The sequence below is a fragment of the Maylandia zebra genome, linkage group LG5 (assembly GCF_041146795.1).
Source record: "Maylandia zebra isolate NMK-2024a linkage group LG5, Mzebra_GT3a, whole genome shotgun sequence".
NCBI lineage: Eukaryota > Metazoa > Chordata > Actinopteri > Cichliformes > Cichlidae > Maylandia > Maylandia zebra.
The window spans coordinates 23,247,183-23,270,367 of record NC_135171.1 but is presented as its reverse complement, the minus strand read 5'-3'; the positions used below and the strand labels follow the sequence as shown (position 1 = coordinate 23,270,367).

General features: G+C 38.9%; 1 protein-coding gene across 9 annotated transcripts in view; it reads left to right on the top strand.

Moving 5' to 3' along the window:
- The first annotated feature begins 1,275 nt into the window (after window positions 1–1,275).
- The window catches only part of cacna1da (calcium channel, voltage-dependent, L type, alpha 1D subunit, a), a 63,697-nt gene continuing 41,787 nt past the window's right edge, over window positions 1,276–23,185 (top strand). For 8 of the 9 annotated variants that reach the window (XM_014412920.3, XM_076884030.1, XM_014412916.3 and 5 more), the window contains exons 1-4: window positions 1,276–1,588; window positions 3,504–3,969; window positions 5,754–5,859; window positions 19,693–19,832. In XM_014412920.3, the coding sequence (XP_014268406.3) occupies window positions 3,650–3,969; window positions 5,754–5,859; window positions 19,693–19,832 (566 nt within the window). In that variant the 5' untranslated portion in view covers window positions 1,276–1,588; window positions 3,504–3,649. The remainder of the gene's footprint in view (window positions 1,589–3,503; window positions 3,970–5,753; window positions 5,860–19,692; window positions 19,833–23,185) is intronic. The other variant, XM_014412922.3, reaches the window with a different exon arrangement.

Sequence of the window (23,185 nt, the reverse complement as noted above, 5' to 3'; positions counted from 1 at the left end):
GAAGTTCAGTCTCTAGATGTGCAAAGCTGGCAGAGACAAACCCTAAAAGACTGGCAGCTGTAATTGCAGCAAAAGGTGGTTCTACAAAGTATTGACTCAGGGGGCTGAATAATTATGCACCACCCCACTTTGCAGTTATTTATTTGTAAAAAATGTTTGGAATCATGTATGATTTTCGTTCCACTTCTCACGTGTACGCCACTTTGTATTGGTCTTTCACGTGGAATTGCAATAAAATTGATTCATGTTTGTGGCTGTAATGTGACAAAATGTGGGAAAGTTCATGGGGGGCCGAATACTTTTGAATACTGTATGTGCAGAATCTAGTTCAGCATTGCTTTGCTGATATAGGCAAGACCTTTCCTGCTAAAAATGGCAGCATAAACTTGTATAAGTAGTTCAGCATTGATAGAGTCATTAAGCATGTGCAAGTTTTCTCTGCCATGTACACTAACACAGCCATGTATCTGCTTAAATACTGGCTTATAGAAACTCAAGTGAGACTTGTTTTCAAAAAGGAATTTCACATTTTTGGTTTGTCAGCTCAGAGGAAAGTTTTTCCGCCTCGCCTCAGTCCATCTTAAATGTAAAGGTGGTAGAATTTATGAATGTTGTTTATATTTGCCACTTTTTTTTTTTTTTTTTTTTTTTTTTTTTTTTTAGCATGGTAGAGTTTAAACTTCCATTGTTGATGGAACAGTAAGCTATGTTTCTGGCAGTGGTTTTCAAATTTCCTGAGCCCATGCACTGCTTTTCACTGCAGAATCTTGTCTATACAAAGCTGACTTTCCGATTTGATTATAATATATTTTAGGGACGGCATTTTAAAGTTTCAGGTTTAATATGCTTTTTTTTTTTATATGAGCGTAGCGCTTAAATATTCGGAAGTCAAGTCATTTTTCAATTGGATCTCAACTCTTGAAAGGGGAGTATACATACATGGGGTGGGAGTTTATTGAGCACCAGCAAGTTTTAATCGAGTAAATTATATGACTGACCCAGTTTATGACTGATGTCCTGCTATTTATTTATTCATTTTAATTTTCGGGGTTTCAAATGGATTTTAGACATATTTGGTGGTACATTCTCATAAGACAGCCTTCCGAGGGAGTTAACAGGTTGTAATTAGTTTAAAGATAAGTTTATGTTCTGCAACAATATCCGGAAGGAAAACTGAAAGGTGTCGCTTTGTTATTTATTTATTATTTATTAAAGAGGCGCTGTCACTGGATAGCCCGCTTGACCCAGCAACGATCTGTAGTGTGCAGAACCATGAGTCGGAAGCAGGAGGAGGAGAGCTCGCTCTCAGCTGGACACTGGTTTCACTGTTGACTGGCTCCGTGACGATAAGCAGGCAGCAGACGAGGATGCTCTGTTGTCTGGTGCGCACTCTCCTGTCTCCAGCTCTCCACAATCACCATGGAAGAGCCTAATTAATGCACAGCCTCTCCGTGTCTCTCCCACTCCCGGAGCTGATGAATTTTAGAGCGCCGTTAGAGACGGGACCTGCGTTTTTCGCCCTCCGAAGCTCCGGACTCGGCTATCCATCGGAGAGGACCGCGACTGAATTATAAAGTCTTCAGAAAAGGTAGCTCACAGCGTGGTGCGGGTTCTGCTCCACAAACTGAAGTTAGCCTCTTAGCATAGCCGCGTTTTCCTGCATGCAGGCAATGATGTTTTTTTTTTTAATGTATATTTTATTATTGTCAGAGGACAGCAGATATTAAAGGCCACTTTCCTCTCGATGCTGTCCTGTTCTGTAGATTCACAGATCTGTCGCCTTGTCATAAACAATAGCGGCCACTGGTAAATTGACATGAATAGAGCTCTCCAGGGCTGATACCAGGCTGATACCTTTTCTGGTCATGTGGACCGTCCACTGTATTAGCCCCGAGTGTGAGAGCACCGCTGATTGAGGTTTGTTGTAATAACGTTGCCAGCTGTTTCTGATGGGCAGCGGGGACCATCTGACGGCTGTGCGCTGCTCAATTTTCACTATGAGCGCCCGGAGTCCAGCCTGTCATTTCACATCGCTGTGGTTTTTTTTTGTTTTTTTTGTTTTTTTTGGGGGGGCGGGGGGTGACCATGTCTTACCTTGGTGGTGTCCAAGGAGAAACACGAGGACGCTCGATGATGGTTATTTTGTCACGAATTGCTCATGGAAATGTCAGTATCTGTTTCCATCACGGTCGCACGGTCGACGACGTCGATGCAGCAGTGAAATTAATATCTAGAAAAATTATGCATTTAATACGCATTGTTCTCATTTTGAGCTTGCACACTAGCCTTGGCTACATGATGGCAGGAGCGTAGTGCAAAAAGAGACGTAAAGCAGCCAGTCTCGCTGCAGCGAGGTGTAGAGCCATGCATTACAATAATACACATATCACATTTTTTGTGTGTGTGTGTGTGCAATAAGAAGATTAGTTCTTCTTGGAGCATCACTGCAGTGTGACCTTTTTGTGTTTCTTCCTCTGCGGGCCTGCTCGCAGTTCAAGGACTTACACAGCTGATGTGACCAAGTGATGCCTGAGAGTGGCAGCTCTGAATTGTGGCATGTTGCTTTTATTTCCCCCCCCCCTTGTGAAATATGGTTATTTTTAGACAATTTGGGGCAATTTACTAATCCCAGACTTTGATCGTTACATCAAAGCCAATCAAAGCCTGCTATATTTGTTGAAGGTGATCAGGTAATTTCTCTGTTTGAGTTACTCACAGGACTGTGGAACCAGGATTGCTTATCAGAGAGGAAAATAAAAAATGGGTTAGAGTTTCACTGAGAATGTGCTTTGGTATCTCTGTTAGATTAATTATCATTCCTATCATAAATTATAAGACCTTATAATGTTGCAAACATTAATTATAGGCATGTATCGATATGGTTAATGCTCTTTTTTTTTTTACATCATTAAACTCCAATTGTTTGCAATTCCATTGGGAGCACCTCCTGTGTTGTATATATGTTTAGTACACAGCAGATGACAGGGAAAGAACTGTATGCTGATTTAGCACTATTATTAGTCGGAAAGATTAGAGGTTATTCCTAACTGTCAGTACTGAATATAAACAAAGTTAAGGCATGGCAAAGCCAGTTTTATTTACACAGCAGGGAAAATTAGAGAAATGAAGACGAGAACAACATAAAAATAGTAGAATTAATGGAAATGCTATCGATCAATAATGTTTTAAAACAATAGCAACAAAAAAAAATAATTCACAACATTCAGAAATAAATCATTCACTTTGTCCAGGGTGTATTCAAGCATCTAGGGTCCAATGTAATGGAGCTTTGAATGTATGTTGAACAGACTGTCAGGACTCCAGGTCCCAGGGCGAACATGGATATGAGGAAGTAAAGCCATTCACAGTTTTGTATCCAGAAAAAGAACCTTAAAATCTTTACTTGTTCATACTGGATGCCTTTGCAGCAATTGAGGTAGGTTCAGTGTAATGAGCTTTGTGTTGTTACAAAAAACAAACTGTCTTTCTCACATTTTTTTCAGAGGCAAATTATGCCAGCAGCATCAGAGTCGGACACCCTGGTGACTTGCCACCTCATTGGTCAGACTACTCTGCCCTCCTATAGTCTCCCGGTCTACCCTGGCAGATCCATGCTGCTGGATGCTCCTCACAGAGCCACGCCCGCACCATGAGCGCCAACGGGCCTGCCCCAGACCCAGCCCCTACCGCCTCAGAAGCCCCTCCCACCTCAACGACCGCCCCTGCTCCGGGTCCAGCCCCGGCCTCAGCCCCAGCACCGGCTCCCACGGCACCACCTGCTCCCCCCGCTCCACCTGCCCCAACATCCTCTACCATCCCGGTAGGTGCGTTGGCACAGAAGAAGCGGCAGCAGTATGCCAAAAGCAAGAAACAGGGCAGTAACGCCAACAGTAGGCCACCGAGGGCTCTGTTCTGTCTCAACCTCAACAACCCTATACGCAGGGCCTGCATCAGCCTGGTGGAGTGGAAGTATCCTTTAAAATGGTGCATGTGCATGCTTGTGTTTAGATTGGACAAAAGATAAAGGCTGATAAAAGAGTAGATATGGGCAAAGGAGGAAACTGTGAAATTTTGGTGTTTAGAGCTTTATGTAACACATGTAATTACGTATTACATCGAGTTATCTAATAGCCATTAATAATTGGATGTATCATTCAGAACTCTAAATAATTTGATGATCATTGAAATTGTAAAATAACATCTCAGATAGAAGCAGTATGGCTGCAAAGTAGCAAAGTCTTTGTTTCTCTTCATATGAACAGGATAGTGCAGGATTTTGGGTCACTGTAGCACAGAAACACAAAAATGTTTGAAAATATGTTTGTATGCGTGAGAAACTGCGACAGGCAGCTTTAAATTTTTTATGACCCTTGATAGGGAAACAAATTTCTGCTGATCTTTTTCCTGATCAATGAAAACTGATCATTTTTGGTGTCTACAACTCTTGGATCTTAGCTACGATAATTAAGTAATGATTATTGATGACTGCCACTAAATGTAGACTTAGGTTAACTAAATGGTAAACAGATTAAATTTCTCATGGTTTACATATTGTCTGCTTATTTTGGAGCATTTTTGTGTTTAGTAAAGCTTTGAATTCAGTTTTTCTAGTTTATTGATTCTGATGGAAAACGAATACACTTAAAGTCACAGGAAAAGAAGTTTCTATATTATCTTAAATGCTGATAAATATATATATATATGTATTTTAGGTAGGCGCAATGTAGCTTATGTGCTATTTGAAGCATGTCTCTCCAATAAAGACAGAGTGAACATTACCATGTCATTACGGGTGAGCTTTATAGACGAAGCAACTGAACCCTGGCACAGCACAGCTGTGGTGGTGTTTTTGCTGGAACAGATGCTTCTATCACAAAAGCCGTCAGATGTTATAAAGTAGATTGCTCAACATGAATCACAGAGATATATTCATAAGCCCTCTTTTTATGTTTGTTGAAAAAAAAGTCTCTGGGGATTGACTACCAGTACACTTTAGGAAATGCAGCTGTAGCCATATCAGGTGTCCCAAATTGCTCTGCATGGACTACGTGCAACAGCACGGCACAAATGGCATTTCTTTCTCAAATGTTGTTGGAATAGGGTCGTTTTTCCTTTTTTATTACATTTTTGAATGACAAGAAGCTTAAATTTAACCTTTCAGGATTTGAAAATGAAAATGGAAAGCTAGAGTAAAATATGTCAGTGCTTACTGTAATGGAGGACATAATGGAGGTGAATGCTTTTCCCACTGTTTTAAAAATTTTAGTCATAAAAATCTGGCACGGTTCAGCATTTCATTAGATCAGTGTAGCTTGTCACAAACCCTCTGTTGGGATTGCAGTTGTTTTTTAGATGCAAGCGTTTTTCTTTCTTTTCCATTATTTTCCATCATAGATATTTTTACCAGTTTTTTCAACTTTTTTGCCTTTTTCAGTCACGTTATATGCATGTGTACGCATGTGTGGCGTCATCAGTGCAAATTATATAAACTTGAAAAAGGGGTAAAATTTGCATTATTATAAAAACCAAATCAAAACATTAAATGACAAATACATAAAAACAAATAAAAATAAATGAGAGCTAAGATTCATGAAACAAAGCTCTGTATTCTACTGTATAAGTGAAGTATTTCAGTAAGTATTTTGTTAGATACACGATTTCAAAAAAATACAGAAGTTCAAATGTGCAGTTTTTATCCATATAATTTATTGCTTCATCTCTCTGTCATCATTTTCCTTAACTTCCTCTCTCAGGCCATTTGATATCTTTATATTAATTGCTATTTTTGCCAACTGTATGGCCTTAGCTGTTTATATCCCTTTCCCTGAAGACGATTCCAACTCCACTAACCATGACCTGGTGAGTAGTTTGTATCTGTTGGTGTCTGCTACATACACATTGCTCCACATAGTAACAATATCAACTAAGAATGTCAACTTCTTACTGTCTTCTTAATGATTGGATAATTAGTAAGGAATATAAAAAATATTATTTTTGCTGTATTTGTGATGAAACTGAAGGAAGATTGTCGAGTGCAGTGTATGCTGTACTCTTCTTGTCTGGTTAGCTTTCATCAGATTATATTATCATTAAGCTGTTTCACGACACATTATCAAACGTGTTGTTGCTTTATAATCCTCTTTAAGTATATAGATTGATAATATCATTCTTCTGAGATGAAGATACCAGAGGTTTTGCAGTAACAGCAGGACACTGCATAGAGACAGTGTTTTCTGTGTATACAGTAGCTTTATTATTTAGCATCTGCCGTGCTTAGGAGAGAAATACTTAGACACCCATTCTCACGGTGCTTTATCATGTCATCGTTTTCAGGTTTTATTCAGCGTTCTATTTTTAGAATTTTATCGTCATTGCACCACTCTTTGCACCTTGTGCATTTATGTCTGTATGATGAATTATGGGGGGCGTAGTTGTTGTAAGCATTGTTCCACAGCTGAGGATAAGTGGATTCTTCAAAGGCCAAACAGATGCATAGAATCTGCGATGCTCGCATGAACAGAGTTTGATAGTGTTTAGTGTGTTTTGAGTGGCGTGTCGAGTGAGTATGAAGACATGAAAGGATTTGAAGGCTCTATTTATGAGCAGAAACATGTGAGTGAAAGGTTATTGGCTTGCTCTAAATGACTCCTCTGACTGTTATGTTGCTGAACGTGCTGTGAAAGATAAGCTACAGCTCTGGTTAAAAGTGAGTTGGTCTACTTTAGAAAGGTGTGCTGCGTCCCAGTTTGACCTCCTGGAGGGTGACCTCGGGGTGTTTGTTTACACAGCACTGCTACATCAGAGAAAAGTGGGCCATCTGGGACGTTACAGTGCCTGATACAGTATTATCTACCATATGCTGTCAAGTTCAGCTTGGAGTGAAATCCAAAAGTGGTCTATTAGAATCGTAATGGTGACAACTAGATGAAACTGTTGTAAAAGAAAATACAGAAAAAGAGTCTAGAAATAAGTAATACTTAGTTCCTCTTCTCTGAATATGAAAACATATTTTATTTGAAAACTATTGTCATTCTTTTGCATTGTGAATAATGATACAAAAGGCTTTTTGTGATTTAATTTGTGTGTGTTTGTCTGCCTTTATATCATAGAATATCTGTAGTAGGAAAATGCTTTAATGACAGACCATACATTTGAGTTTTATTTGAGCATTGAGATAAACTACATGCAAATGAATGAGAGCTTCATTGTGCATTAGATGGCTGTTGAACCAAACAGCTTTCAGGGACAGATGCCACTTACTAATATGTGTCTAGCTTCAAACTGTTAATGGACTGTGTGGCTGCTTGCTTATTTTGTACCAGTAACTTTGTATAGTGTCTATAGCTTAGATCTTTTTACAAATGCACCTTAATGCACTGTGAGCATCATGGTGGCATTTTAATCAGTTCAAAGTGTCTGAATTTACATATATGTCTGTTCAGATATGAATTAGTTTGGCAGCAAAGTCTGGGAACCTTTTAAATGTTGAGTTAAATGGTTACCAAATACCTTCACTTATTAGGAGGGATACTATTTGCCACATAGCAGTTATTGTATGTGTCTTACTTCTTTATGTTTGTTGTCTGAACTTGCTCACCGTCTTCTAGTGGTTTACATAGGAGTGTCAAATTGGATTTATGAATGCACCCATTAAGAATTAACGAAAAACCTCAGTGCCTGTCAGGATCCAGGACTGAATAGTACATTTATGTGGCTCTCATGCTTCATGAACAAGGCCATTAAGCAGAGATGAGACGATGGGCTGATGAGTAGATATGAATAGATTTATCATGTATTGGTGTGCTTTCAGTAATTTTTACAGTTAGAGCTTTAACTTTTTAGACGTATAACTCTAACCTACTCTGTATTGAATTCATACAGAGGCTTTTTTAGTACACTATATAGTTTTTTTTTTTTTGCTTACAGCGGTTACACTGATTATTGCCCAGTGCTACACACAGCTTCCTCTTGCTTGCACAGGCTTTTGGTTTAATTCTGCAGAGGCAGCATATAATCAAATACTAGAGGGCAAATAATGCAATCTTTTCCTTTTCAGCATCGCTCGAACAATAGAAATCTTTATAGGGCAGGTGTGCCAGCTTGGCCTTGGTTGTTCTACAGAACTCACGCTGTAGTCACAGGAGGAGCACTAGAGAGAAAAACGCTGAGCTGGTTTTGTTGTAGCAGCCAGCAGGTAAGGCTGGAGTGAAGATTGCCATTTCACACTACTCTGCTCTGCAGCCTCACAGGTGGACTGATATGAAACCTGAGTTGCTGTGCTCAGAGGCTGATGTGTAAAGCACGGAACAAATGATATCCGAAAGCTGCGATAGCATGCAGGTTTTAATTCACTTACAAAGCACAGAGACACTAAAACCAGCATGCAATACGCTGCTGTGTAGATGTGTGGATGTGTAAACTATATTCAGGACAGTCCCTGCATGTTCTGTTGAAATCACAAGATAAAATACTCAGTCTGTGCATTTTACACTGTGTGCACAGTATGTAGGTGCTGCAGAGCTGCTTGACTTGGAACATTACATTGCTGCAAAGTCACAGAGGCCTTTATAGCCTGAGTCTGCCCATCTTGTTAGTAAGGCTTGGTTAAATGCAGCAGCTCATTATAAATAGAAAGCAATTTTCTCCTCAGGCGGAACAGAGGGCATAAGATTGGGGTCTAGCTACCACCAGGAGGCACAAGTGAGTAACAGGATGTAGCCAGCACACAAATACACACATGCACCGTGAGACCACAAACCCTTGTCAGGACCTTATAGTCATATTTTCATTAATCTCTTGCTTAGTTTGCTCTCTGACTGCTCTTCTTTGTTTAGTCATTTCACTTCAGTAATAAGAAATGTACACGTAACCCACCCTACACGTGACTGCGTCTCCTCCACACCCACCTTGTCCAAGGGACAGACAAATAGTCTGTGACCCTCCTGCCTTTGCTTTAAGGTCATTTCTGACTTATCTATCTGAGTCTCAACACCACAGGCAGCTCCTGCTGAAGGTAGCTGAGCAAAACAATGACCTTTTCACGGTGAATATGATTCATACATCTTATCCTTTGTCAGGCAACATGCAGTGAATTGCGTCTGGTATCAGGTAGTGTCTGTGCCCATATCCCTGTAATTGCGTAACTCTGGAGCTGCAGAGCTATTTATTTTACTGGGGACAAAAGGACACTAACATGTAAAGAGTCAGTCTTCAACCAACAACGAGGTCATTTGGATGCCAGCAGAGAATGATCAATTCTGACCAGTTTCCCTTTGGATGCTGTTACAATTTACTGTGCCACAATTTTTAAAATACAAATAAATGGTATAAGTTTGATATGGTATAATGGTAATGGTATAAACTGATGCCATATATGGCTTCAAATATACTACAGAATAACTAATCACACAAATCCACCACCATGTATCCCCCTAAGCTTACATTCAGTCAGTTACAACACAGTGCAATGCCAACTCTACTAAAATCACATAGATATGTCACACAATGAGCAACATGTTTACAGGAACTAAAAGAAGAGAGGCTATTACATGTGAAGTTAACATGCATGGGACTCTGTCCTAGGCATGAAATGTGCCTATTGTGTACTAGAAAATGAGCAACTATCAGCGTCATCATCAGTTCTGATGTAAATACGTACCAACAACTATCAAGGTGCCAAACTTGTGACCCAAAGCCAAATGCCTGCTGACTGATCACAATCATCAAGTTTTTCAGAGTGACAACGAACCACTGAGAGGCATTCAGTGCTTCCTGTCAAATCTGAGGCACAGCACAGCAAAGTTTTCACAACTAATTATAATTTGAACATGTCTGGATTATTGTCAGTCTCACTTTTAAAAATGTTTTTACACGGCTGGAGATTTTAGAGATAATGTTTTGAATATTTTACACCAACACTTTCATTAGTGTGTTGAACATAATCATTGCACTTAGGTTCAAACTCCACTTCAGTAGTACTGGTGGTTTATGATGTGTACAGCTTGCCTTTGTTATTATCAGCAAAAATATACAATATACACTATTTCCACTTTATATACGCAGTGGTCTTTATGGTATGTCTCAGCAAAAGAATGAAGTGGCCAATTTAAAAAAAAAGTTATGGTCACCATGTGTCTTTATAGACCATATGCTGTTCACAATTATAATTTAACACAAAAAGTGCCAACGTGGGCTTGGAGGTGTAAAAGGTCCCACTATCCCTAAGCTTTTGGAGGGAGCTGAGGGAGCAGATGACAAGTATTGTATAGGAAGTGCTGCCAAGGTTCACATGTCAGTGCTTTAGTGGCATGTTGTGTTATAGAAGAGTGTAAATGTAAATGAAGCAGTTGGTTTTCTCTCTTTGTGTGCGTATGTGTGTGTGTGTAATGGCTGGCACAAGCAGTAACGCCTGGACCGTGGACTCCCATAGAGATGATTGTAGAAGTATGTGTTTAGTCACTTAACGTAGCTGCTCATTTGTGGCTCACACTAGCTCTGTCCCTGCTTGTTATCTTGAATGTGTAGTTTTGCACATGTGCCTAAGTGCGAGAGTGTGTTTGTCTGTGTGTGTGTTTGTGTGTGTGTAATTGAGGTAGAGATGGAGAGAGGCAGAGCTATGCTAGCTTTGTGCAAATGCTGTGTGACTGTGCAGCCATGATAATGTACAACAGCCGAGCATGTGCAAAGGCTGTGCATCAAACAGGCCTTCTTAAAGGGGAAAACTGTTTTAGGAAGAAATTCTGTTTTTTTTTCTATAGACGCGGAATCATTTCTTATAAAAATATTTTCATCAAGATTGCATGAGGAAAAAGAGAAGTTGCCATTTTTTGTTTGCTGTCCTAAGCGTTTGTTGATTTGCTGTTGATGATAGATGATGATTAGAAATATAATGTGATGTATTTGAATTTCTATTTGCATGTTACACTGACAAACCTTATACCAACCCTTCATAAGATTCATGAGATCCAAGAAAACCTTCATGACCTCTCTGTTGAAAATGAGTGTTTGTGGTTTTATTTCAGTTAAAACAACATTTTCATATAAAATATGTTGTCGTCCCTGGATTTTGTCGTAAAAATTTTACATGTATGTTTGTCAGTTTTGGACTCTTTATATTTGGTTGTTCTAATATATGAAGTTTAGATTTTGGTGATGATTTTTGTGAATGTTGGATTCCTGTTTTGGGGCCTTGTCTATAGTATAATGTAAGTCTTAGTTCTGGTTTCCATTTGCATTATCCTTTGTCTTATTTCCTTGTTCATGTCTTGGTTTCTCTGTGTTCACGTGTTATGTGTCAGTAGTTTATGTGCCATGTCTTTTGGCATTTTTTCTGTTTTATTTTGAAAGATAGTTTTCCTTCCTCTGATGTGTTAGTTTTGCTTCCTGTCTGACCTCCCCTGATTGTGTCCACCTGTTGTTGATTACTTTGACCTGGGTCTCATTCAGTGAGTGCTATAGTTCTGGCAGTGTATACACTGTATATGCATCTGTGTACCTCTTTGTCAAGTTTGCATCTCCCATGTTTTCCTAGGTTGTTTTGTGTTGTTTCCTGTCAGAAGCATTGTTGCTCTGTACAGGTCATGTGGTATTGTAGATAACTGCTGTAGTGTAAAAACTCAATCCTGTTTTTTCCCCTCCACTGAGCTGTAACTGTGGCGAGACAAACTACCTGATCTCTGACAACAGCAGCATTTTCAAATGAGGAAATGACAACAGTTTTATTCAGCAGCTACATCGCTGCTCAGCTGTGTGTCGACTATGTAGCTTTAGGGAAAAGCTATCACTTATCTCTTATGCAACAAATATGTGTATATATTATTATGTTTCCTTTTTTTCTTTGTTGAGACATTCATTTTAGCAGTGTGGGTAAGATGACCTGTACAGTAGTGTTTTCCTTGGCTGAGTGACATCCACATCTCACACGCAACTCCTGCCCGCCCCCACAGTACTTCAGATACGCACACATAAGCTACACAAAAAGACACATTTATGTGCTGTACATACAAACACATGAACAAATACAAAAGAGAGCACAGGGCAGATGCGCAGTGCATTATGGTATTTCTTAGAGTAGTTGCCAGATTTCAATTTGTTGCATTCCTACTTTTGTTATTCTTGTATTTGTAATCAGTAGTTAAGAATTACTGAAAATGCTACAATATCTGAGAAAAGTATATGAATACCATATTACAAATATTCCAGTTTACTAAACATATGACTAACCGGTAATCTGATTACTGTCTTATTAAAAGATGTACCTGATAAACACTTGAACAGCCATCCCAATATAGACTGCACACTCAAGCACAGATATTTACTGTGAAAACCTGCAGGAGTAGGCGGTGAAAAAGCACTAAATATTGGCTGCCCTCACCCCCCCCCCCCCCCCCCCCCCCCCCCCCCCCCCCGGCTTGGCTGGATGGCACTGACTGATCTATACAGACAGGGGAAGGAAAGAGAGATGTAGAGGGCGTGGGGGAGGGCGATAGCGGGAGAGTGAGAGTGTATGTCTACTCAGTGCAGAATCAGATCCGTAATGACACTGTAATGTTTCTTTAAGATTCGAGAGATATCTGCTCTCAAACTGTCCCATAGCTGGTAACTGTGGAATTTATATTTGGACGGAGTGTGTATACCCTATATTGTTCTACATATGACATACACTCAAACATGGACTCAAACATGCATATTTATACTCTGATTTCCATCTGTGGGCTCGCTGTCTCATACTCAGATATTCCTACAGGTACGTATACAGTAGAGACAATCAGGTACTTATGAAAACAGAGCAAACAGCAAATTAAATGTGCACTGCACATGTTATGTCAGAGGAACCTGCACATATTTTCAGTCTAATTGTGACCATTTTCAACACATCTAGAGGTTTAAAGTTTAATGCAATAAAAAAGTTTAACCCTGGTTTATGTCATCATCTTTGTGGAGATTCCTGATTTATTTTTGATATATTTTTATTCCAGTCTTATGTTCCTGACTCCTAACTTATTAGCCTTCGTCTTGATGATGTGGTTTGTGTGTTCCTCCTCAGCGGTCTTGACTCTCCTGCCGAACGCTGCAGTATGAAGCCAATGGGGTGGTGTTGGCAAACATTTTAGAAGAAAAGTAAAACTGCAGCATTACAACAATATCAAGCAGTTAAACACATAATACAGTCTAACACCAATGAGGTTGAAGAATATCAGTGCGTTAGAATAAAGGTATTAAAAGCTCTGTATAAATGTGTGAGCACTTTAAGTGCTTTGGTCAGTAAGACTGTAAAAGACTATAATAAAAAAATCTAGTCTATTTAAAGTCGGGACAGAAAACTGGCAAAAATGCTGACTGTGTAAGTGGGCAGACTTCTTAGTATAACAGCTCTATGATTAAGACATAGGGGAATCTGATGAATTGCGATTCTTATTTCATTTAGTTAATATTTAGATGCGGGTAAAACATTTTCAGCTTTTATTTTTCAGTTTAAGAATCTGAATAACTGATCAGTTAGTAGGCTGAGATTTTGTGCCTGTTCATCTCTAACCTGCTCCAGAGTAGGTTAGGTCTGCACCAGAAGTTGCTGTGGTCATGTAGTGCATTAAGAAATTAACTGTCTTCTGGTCAAACCCAAGATTAACCATGAGGTCTCAGGTTGTGACAATAGGTACTTGAGTATTTTCCATAATGTTTATAATGTCACCAGATAACAGGACAATAACTGTTTTCTGTGTTTCGGTCATCTCTGTAATTTTTCCTTTAATTGTTTTGATCTGTTGCTCATACCAAGGCTCATACTGAGGCTGCTGGCCCGTGCCTGGCTAGCTCTGAACTCTGGATCACTTTAGCTGCTTGTCCTTTGTTAGCTTCTTTAAATGTTCATGTTAAGCTAGGTAGGTGAAGTGTAACAGTCTGATCTGATTTGTTGTTATGAATATTTTTGTGGTGGTCTCCGTGTACTTTACTTTAGTGAAGTTTGTGTTGTTACTCACGGTGAAGGGTTCCAAGCTCAAAACATGTTACTGTGTGGCTGCGCGTGAGTCAGCGTGCAATTTTTTTTTTTTGTCTGTGCTGCTGCGCTGTGTTGTGTTGTGGACAGAGATGGGCAGTAACGTGAAACGCGTTACTGTAATCTGATTACCTTTTTCAAGTAATGAGTAATGTAAGGGATTACTATTGCAAAAATGGTAATTAGATTACCATTACTTTCCCGTAGGAACGCTGCGTTACTGCGTTACTAAAACCGTGATTTTTTTTGCGAGAATGTCTCATGACAGTGACGTAAGCGAGTGCGACGTTCGTGACAACAGCTGTGTGCAGATCAACAATGGATAATATATCGAGTGGGGAGAGAGTATGAGCGTGCAGCGTTTAAAGCGTGGAAGTACTGACCTTACTTTGAGTTTGATTCCATAAAAAGTGACAAAAATATTAGTGTCCGTTGTGCGTGGGAAGAAAACTGCTTTTTACAGCAAAAAAACCCCCTAAACTTCCGAGCAAGCACCGAGTAGCTACGACGTAATGGGAAATTCACAGAGAAACTCGCGGATTCTTCAACTGACCGCTGCGGCACACCTGCACCAGGGTAAACCTCCGCCTACCTCACTCCTGCTTTACAGGTGAAAATAGAGCAACTGGACCGCTAGTCTTTGACTTTATTTATTTTCTGCTGTGTTTTACTTGCATCTATTTGAAAGAGTGTAAACACAAAAAAATATTTTATTTTATGTGCTGGAATGTGCAGAAAATAGGTTTAAATGTTAAACTAATTTCTTCCAGTCAGAGAATGTTGCATATAATTAAGTTTTTGCTTGATGCATAAAGTTAAAAGATTTAAAGTTTAAAGTTTTAAAAAGAGACGTTTCCATTTGATTACATTTTGTATGATGGATTATGTAGAAAAAGTAGACTTAGGCTGAAAGATCTATCGCTTTATCACCTATTCAGGCTGTAAATCGTGTTTTTAAAAAGTAACCATGTAACTAAGTAACTAAGTAATTAATTACTTTTGAAAATAAGTAATCAGTGAAGTAACGGGATTACTTTTTGTAGGAAGTAATCAGTAATTAGTTACTGATTACTTTTTTAAGTAACTTGACCAACACTGGTTGTGGATGCATGAAACGGACCAGCTCATAATGAGACTTATGTGAGATCGACCAGTTGAACGGACATGCTGAAAAAGGGCTGAGCGATTGGTGTATCTTTTAGCTTGACATTCTGTAATTACCTTTTTTGTGGTGGTTATACCTATTTTTGAAGGAACATCAGGAAACATCAACAACAGGAAAGATTTTGTGAACGAGAAAGTTTATATTTTTAATGAGAGTAAGAGATTGGTACTTATCTGCATATTAAAGATAAATTAAAACATTTCTGAACTGCTCACATGGCATGATATGTAAGTTGAAAATTGATAAGCTAACAAACTTGGCTTTTATTTATCACGATATAGATTTGAAAATTTGCGATAACGATATAACTGACGATATAATTGACACTAGACAAAATACTTTACAACTCCACAATTTTATTATTGCAAAAAAAAAAAACCCCATCAATGTATTTTCACTTAAACAAGCTCAAAGTTGTATAAAAACGTAACAGTGCAAATGCAAATTCCTTGCTGACAGTTTAACCAAAAGGCATTTCCAGTGGAAATTGGCCGACATATCCTCAGCATAACCATGTATAATATCCACAAAACTTAAAAAGAGCTTATACACACACAGTATGGTAATATTACGTTGAAGCACCGTATGTATCACTCCGCGAGGCTCCTGCCTACGATAGCCGTAATGCTCCGACAATCCATCAAGCGGTGCGGCTTCGTAGCTTAGCAAAGTCGTACTAAAACATTTGACAGATTTTTGAGCGCCGTGTACATAAAATCGTTTCGAGGTCAGTAAACACAACCAGAATCCAAACATAAGGCACACGGGATTATAAGGGGCACTGTCGATTTTCAGAAAAATCAAAGGTTTGATTTTAAGTGTGCCGTATTTACCAAAAAACACGGTAATAATGACGGCCCGCTAGCATGCTCTACCAAAAATAGTGCTTTGTTGTGTATCTGACGGACGAAAGCTAAACCAGTTCTACACCACTGAAGTTGCAGCATTTTTACAAACCAATTCTGGTTCATCCGTTTCATTCAACGATTCGCTTTCGCCCTTGTCATTCTCCGTCACCGCCGTGCCTTTTTCGCCATGTGCGTATGAAAACAAAGCCACTGGGCATGCGCGTTTTACCCATATTCTATCGCAATATTTCATTTTCTTGTCGTTGGCCAACATTATACCGGTATTACCATGAACGGTATGATATGGCCCAGCCCTACTTTTAGGGGTAGTATGGCAGGTTTCTAGGGTATATAAAGATTACTGTTATTAATATTTCACCTTCTGTGCAGTCTCGAAACCAAGCTAATGGTCTATAAGCTCTGTCTGTTTAAACCAGAGACAGAAGTTAGAGGGGTATTTCTATCTATCTTCTTGCAAAATGATGCATGTTGATTGGTTGCTAGGCTGCTTTGTTAAAACTATGTATTCATTCAAGAGCAATTTCAGATTTAAATATTAAGCCACAGTGTTTTAACAGCATAGACAAAATTACACAACAAGCTTTATGTCTTTAATTTTGTAAATCTAGAATTTTGTCATTTCTGTGTGAAGTCTAGAGAAAGCTAAATTGCAGCTCATGAGCATTGCGGACAGGCCAATCTGAACTGTTACTAGGTTCACATTACTGCTGTCCGCCTGGCTCAGTCATATGGCGTGTTATGTAGAAGAATGCATGGTTCAGTGGGTTAGCATCATATGTCATATGGTGAAGTGAGCTCTGTGAGATGAAGTGAGCTGTGCCTGTAGACACGAACACTTACCCTGTGGCAGAGAAAGGCCAGTTGGGGTTGTTGCTGTGGGGCTTGAGGAGGAACTTGTGTTATATCGTGTAGTATCCTACTCTAAGTTTATTGCTTTTGCCGTTACGGTGCATTTTTGAGTCTAAATATGCAAAGTAAGCATGTGTAAGCACATGTGCTTTATGTGTCGTGATATACCTAAGAGGATGGCAGTGATGTAAACTATTAACTACATATATCGTTCATAAACTGTATTAGACGAGGAAACATGCTACAGTAAGTGTCTTTACAGCACAATAAGATGAGTCAGAGATATTTATGGTCATCCCCAAAGGCCTCTTTCCTTGCTCTCTTTCTCTTATTGTCTCTCTCTCCCTCTTTCTATTTCTGCCACCGTTGCTGATGAATGAATAAATTGCTGGTTAATTGAAAGGGAACGGTTATCATTTGCTATTATATTTAACATGCTTTCACAGTCATTGCTAAATTGCTAGTGATCTATCTATAGATATATCTATATCTATCCATATCTATCCATATGTATGTATATATATATATATATATATATATATATATATATATATATATATATATATATATATATATATATATATATAGACACACACACACACACACACACACACACACACACACACACACACACACATATATGCATAAGTGTGTTGGCTGCTTTAAAGCATATGATTTGACTTTTATTTATATGTTTTTGCTAACCAACAACAGAAAAATGCAAGAGACCGCCTCTCTGTTTGCTGCCTCTAAAATTGTTCAGTTGTCTCTCTGTCACTTTCCTTCCATCCTCACATGAATCGTTCTGTTCTCTCTGCTCCCTGTGGCCTCAGCGTGCTCTGTCATAGAGGCAGCGGCCGTAAGCTTAACTCAACCTTTTACTTCAGTAACAAAGACACCCATGTCTCTTATTCTGGGCTAAGTGCTTCTCACAATCTGCAGTAAACTGTTGGGAAAACGAGCCCTGCAGCCCACAGTACCCCTGCATTTATCGTGAAAAGGAGCACAGAAAAGGGATTAAAGACTCCCTCAGGCAGACGAGGTTATTATGTATATTACAGTATGTGTGCATGCATGCATTTTTCCGCAGTGTGTTTAAGGTTAAATTCCTGCCTGTGATACATTTAGTGCTTGCTGTACTGATTGGCAGATATTTTGAATGCCAGCCTTTGTGCAGTTTATGCTGACCTGCCAAGCTTGAAAAATGCAAAGAGCTTCTTTCTGATTTCACATCTTAGCAAAAGGTGCGAGGACTCTTCTAAATGGTGCTATGTCACCTTTTAGTGTGTTCACCCCCATTTTCACAAACATCTCACTGTCTTAAATGCACATACTACCTTTGCCCGCCTCTGTTGTCAGATCCACTCCCAGTTGACCTCAACCTGATGGCTTAATGTTCCTGTGTTCTCTCTGCCTTTGAAACAACCGGAGAAAGGCGCACTGCTGAGTTACATCACTCGTTCTAATCTGTATATACCCTCTAAAAACACAGATTTTGTTCAGAGAGTGTTTGTCCCTTTTTTTAACCTCTATAGCTCTCTGATACATTCATGCCTTTCATTCCAAACTAGTCAATTGGTTTTAACCATTTTAGCATGGCTCTTACTGGCTCTTTTGTAGATTTGCCCTTTTTTAGTGGTACACAGTGGTCACAATTTTATTTTAATTTTGCATATTCAAAGATACATTCCAGGCACTGAAATGTTTTCAGGATTATAGGTGAAGCTTACACAGGAGATGCCATTTCCATGGGATTTATGTTGATTCCACATACAAAAGTTGTCCAAGTTGTTACAAGAAAAGTTAATCACTGTGTTTGGTCACTGAATGGCTGTGAACAGGCAGCCACACAATGTCCACTTCATACACTGACTAGTATTACCAACACTTAGAAGCTGTGAAACTTGATGTCTACATATCTATGTTGCAGGCAAATCAGGAGTTTCAGTTTCCCTTTGGAGGTCACTTTTTCTTGGCCTTCTGACTCTTCTCTCTCTGATATTTTTCTAATAGCTGTTGTTGTACACAAAGTTCCCTTTAATAGGAAGTCCATCAAAGACATTCAGGCAGTGTTGAGGAAGGTTGTCCTGCAGGCAATGACGCACTCTGTCATCGAGCGTTGAAATGTTTGCAAACCAGTAATCAAAATTTAGAAGATACATCTAAAAAGAAAAAAGACAATTTACACTAACATTGATGTCCTTATCTTTCGTTTCTGTCTTTTCTTGTGCACCGTGTCAGTATTTCTGATCTTAGGGTGGAACATCATTGTTCAGTGCTTTGGAAGTACGCTATGAATGAGTGTTTACCTTTTTTGGCCTTTTGCTTTTTAAATGTCAGTAAAATCAATGTGGGGTTGTGACAAACTGCACAGCAATCTGGTCTGTTTGTATATTGTTTCCTATAGTGTAACTGTATTGTGTATTGTCATTTCTGCAAACCTGGGTTATTTTTGTGTCCTGATGTATCAGTTCAGTGCCTACTGATCAATGAAAGTTGACGAGAATATTGCTTTGGAGGCACATTGTTCTTGTAAATTATAGATTTACTGTATTAGTAGTAGTAGTTAAAACAACTTAATTTTTTACATTTAATTGTAAAATATTTATAAATATTTTTGCTTCGACAAAAAGTCGTTTTCTTGTTGCTCACCAGTAAAATAGAGCTTAATTTATCCTTTCATAGGCACTGTGTCTTTTGCACCTATTCCTGTACCTGTGTGTGTTGAATCTCCAAAACACTGTCTGTATTAATACCTTGCTCATGTTTTCGGTTTTTTTTTTTTCTTTCTTTGCCTTTTTGTGTATCTGCAGGAAACAGTTGAGTATGCCTTCCTCATCATTTTCACAATTGAGACCTTTCTGAAGATTATCGCTTATGGCTTGGTGATGCACCAGAATGCGTATGTGAGAAACGGTTGGAACATGCTGGATTTCGTCATTGTGGTGATTGGGTAAGTTTTCAAGTTAAATGATAAATGCTCTGTATGTAAATGGTAAAAGGACAATGGTGGATTCTTTGCTAAACCTTGACAGAATGCTGGCACTACCATAATGAGATCCTCTGCAAGCGATGTAGTTGATGCAGTCCATCAGGATATCAGGACAAAGCGTGTAATAGGCATGCTGGTCCACCCTGTCCATGGGTGGACTGGGAGCCAACTAGTTTAATCAGTTCCGGAAATTAAAAACTCTGGAATATACTTTATGTTTTTTACTCACTACCGACTTTTAACTTTAAATATATTATCTGCCCGTGCTGGTACTGCAATTTCTGCATGCAGTAATGCAGCTTCTGCATGTGTGTCTATTTCACGTTTGGTATGACTATGGTTGTTATGAAAATATTTCAGTTTGTAAGTCATTGATTGAAAGGGAAATGATCATAACCAAAATTCACACCAGGAGAATTGGTTGGCTGACAGTTTTTAACAGAAATGTTACCACTTAGTTTTTGTCAACCAGATACCAAAACTGTTATTTATGTTAGTTCTAGTTTACTATAATTATTATTTTGCAACCCACTACCTGAACTTTGGCCAGATGCTGGGGTTTGAAATCTAAAATCTTAGGTTCAGTTTTTTTTTTTTTTGTTATTTCATTTATTGACACAACTAGTTGCGATTGTTAAATTTGTTAATATTTATGTATTATATTTGCTCGTTCTATGTGCTGGTTTGCAGGCCAGGTCACAAGGTTTAGCTATTTTTAGTCTCCTTTTAGGATTTTTTTTGACTTGTGACATTTGCAGTTTACAGTGTTTGTAAGAGGAGAAGTCAGTATTAAAGCTAAAGTTGCTTAAGCCTCTGCTCCAAGTGGCTAACAGAGACCCTCATACACCCACAGTATATGACCCAGAAAAGACAGAGAGAATAAATCAGAGCTTTACCACCACTGGAGTGAGTCACCATCTCTCCATACTTCATCTCTTCTCCAACACTCCCTCCCATCTTTCCCTCTCCTCTCACTGACTGTCTTTCTCTCACGCTGCTCTCCTTTGTCTCTGCAGCTTGTTCTTATTACTGCCCCCTTCCATTTTCATATCTCAAATGGTTCATGCTTTACACCTCCCCACCTCTCTCTGCCCTCATTCCTATCTCTTGCACACTCTCCCCGTGTTATCTTCATCCTTATCTCAGCCTTATCTCTTTTTTTCTCCTCTCTCCTCCCTCTTTCTCTCCTCTAATACACACAGTCCAGTGGGTAGCTGGGTCAGATCGCTGTCTGTATGCTGCATGCAGGGTTGATCTGCCATCCACTCAAATGCAAAGACGGCTGTCCCAACTATTAAATGTGACTGCAGCTTCTAAAATTTGAAATGACATATTTGAAATAATTTTGCGAGGATCTGATGAAAATCGTCACAGTTCAGTCATCAGGATGTTTGTGTGTCCACTATTTATTCTATAGTAGTGTGTAGGGACTTCATGACAGGCAAACACACTCCCCATAGAGAAAAAAATAATCCAAAAATAGTGTTTTGTTTTAACTTGAAGAACTATATTGTTGGGTTTAAACCTACATTTTAACATTTATTTTACCAGGAAGTCAGACTTTTTTGCAAGTGTACTATGGTACACAAGCTTGAACCCAGGACTTGCTTGCTATGAGGGAACAGTGCAAACCACTGAGCCATTGTACTGTCTTGAAATCTACAAAATGGATTTCTAAAGATGCACTGATCAGAATTTTAGATTACATTGGATAAAGTCTTGGATGGGAAGGAATCATTAATGGTAACTAAGCTGTAGAAAATGATCACATGACAGTTTTTAATCGCTAATGAATGTCTTTCTTTTACTTTTCCATTTTGGTTTCATGTACCACAGCTTTTTTTTACACATACTAAACCAAGGTTTGTCTTATAAACATACTGGCTCAGATAAGGTAAATATTTCTTACACTATATGCAGTTAATCTTAAATAATACATTAATATAAATACATTTTTTGTGCAGTTTAAAAGCCAAAGAGAAAACTCAGAAAGTTGCATAAGCTACAGAAGTCCTTGTGATTTATTATGCATTAAAGCAAAGTTTTTACTATGTTGCAAAGAGTGGACACATTTTTGGCAACATATTTAATATACTACACTGATATTCTTGCTGTAAAATATCTACTGCAGTGTTGGGATGTGCATTATTAAACATTTTTAGAGATATTTCTCTTCACTGGCTGTACTTGGATAAGGTTTTGAAAAGATTGTGGTCTGGTTTATTAAAAGGTCCGCCGTGCTTGAAGCTTTGAGCCAACTCTGACCGAGTTCATAAGTGTTTCAGTGAATTTGTTAAAAACATTTTTATAATCTAGCCAGTGATTGTGCTGGACTTAAACATAACTGGTAAACTATTTTGCAAAGGAACACGTTTCTAGGAGGAATAGTTAAACTGTGATTTGGTGCAAATAGGCTTAAACCTGTAAACCTATTGGAGTGACCCTTTGAATATTGACTGGAGACACTGTGAAAACACCTGCTTCAAATAATCTGATGTTCAAAATCCTTCTGATTTACTTTATGAAATATGTTTCGCAAAAAGGTGTCAATATGTGAAGGAGGGTTTTCTTTTAAGCATGACTGGATGACTAATAAAACCCCCAGTGGCAGGCGGTCAGTCTTACAGCTGTGACTCAGTATAACATAAGCCGGAGCAGACTGTGCTTAAAGGCCATCAGAACTCCTTCCAGCGCCTATCGGCAGCTCTATTCCCTGCTTTTAGTCCGCAGCTTTGATGTAATGTGTTGAGATGATTTTCCCTCTTGGCTAGATGAGGAATGTCTATCTGAGTGTAATGAAGGGTCCTCTTTCTTGGGGAGGGATTTGTTCACTGCTGATTTTACTTTACGACCACGGAAGGGGCCACTTCCTATGGTACAGTTATCTCTTGTATACAGATCCACCGTGCACCAGATGTCAGTGGATGTTATATTCTGGGCTTAATCTGGCTGGCCAGACATGACCTTTAAAAAAATGTCCCTTTATGCCTAAATTTGGGAAAAGTGAAAGTTCAGACATTAATATTTTATTGTGAAATGGAGTAGGGACCACAGCAACTTAGCCACAAAGTGTGAGACCACATAAAGCATGGTAGAGAGCATGTGAAGGCATATGTGTAAAGGTCACCAATGATCTGCTGACTCAGGAACTGCAGAGCTCCAAACCTCCTCTGCCATTAACATCAGCACAAAAACTGTGTACTGGGATCTTCATACCATGGGTTAGGATGTCCCAGGAAGTGTCATATACAGATGGCTCAGTACTTTTGTCCATAAAGTGTATTTTATAAATATCCATCTTTCAATCTAGTGAT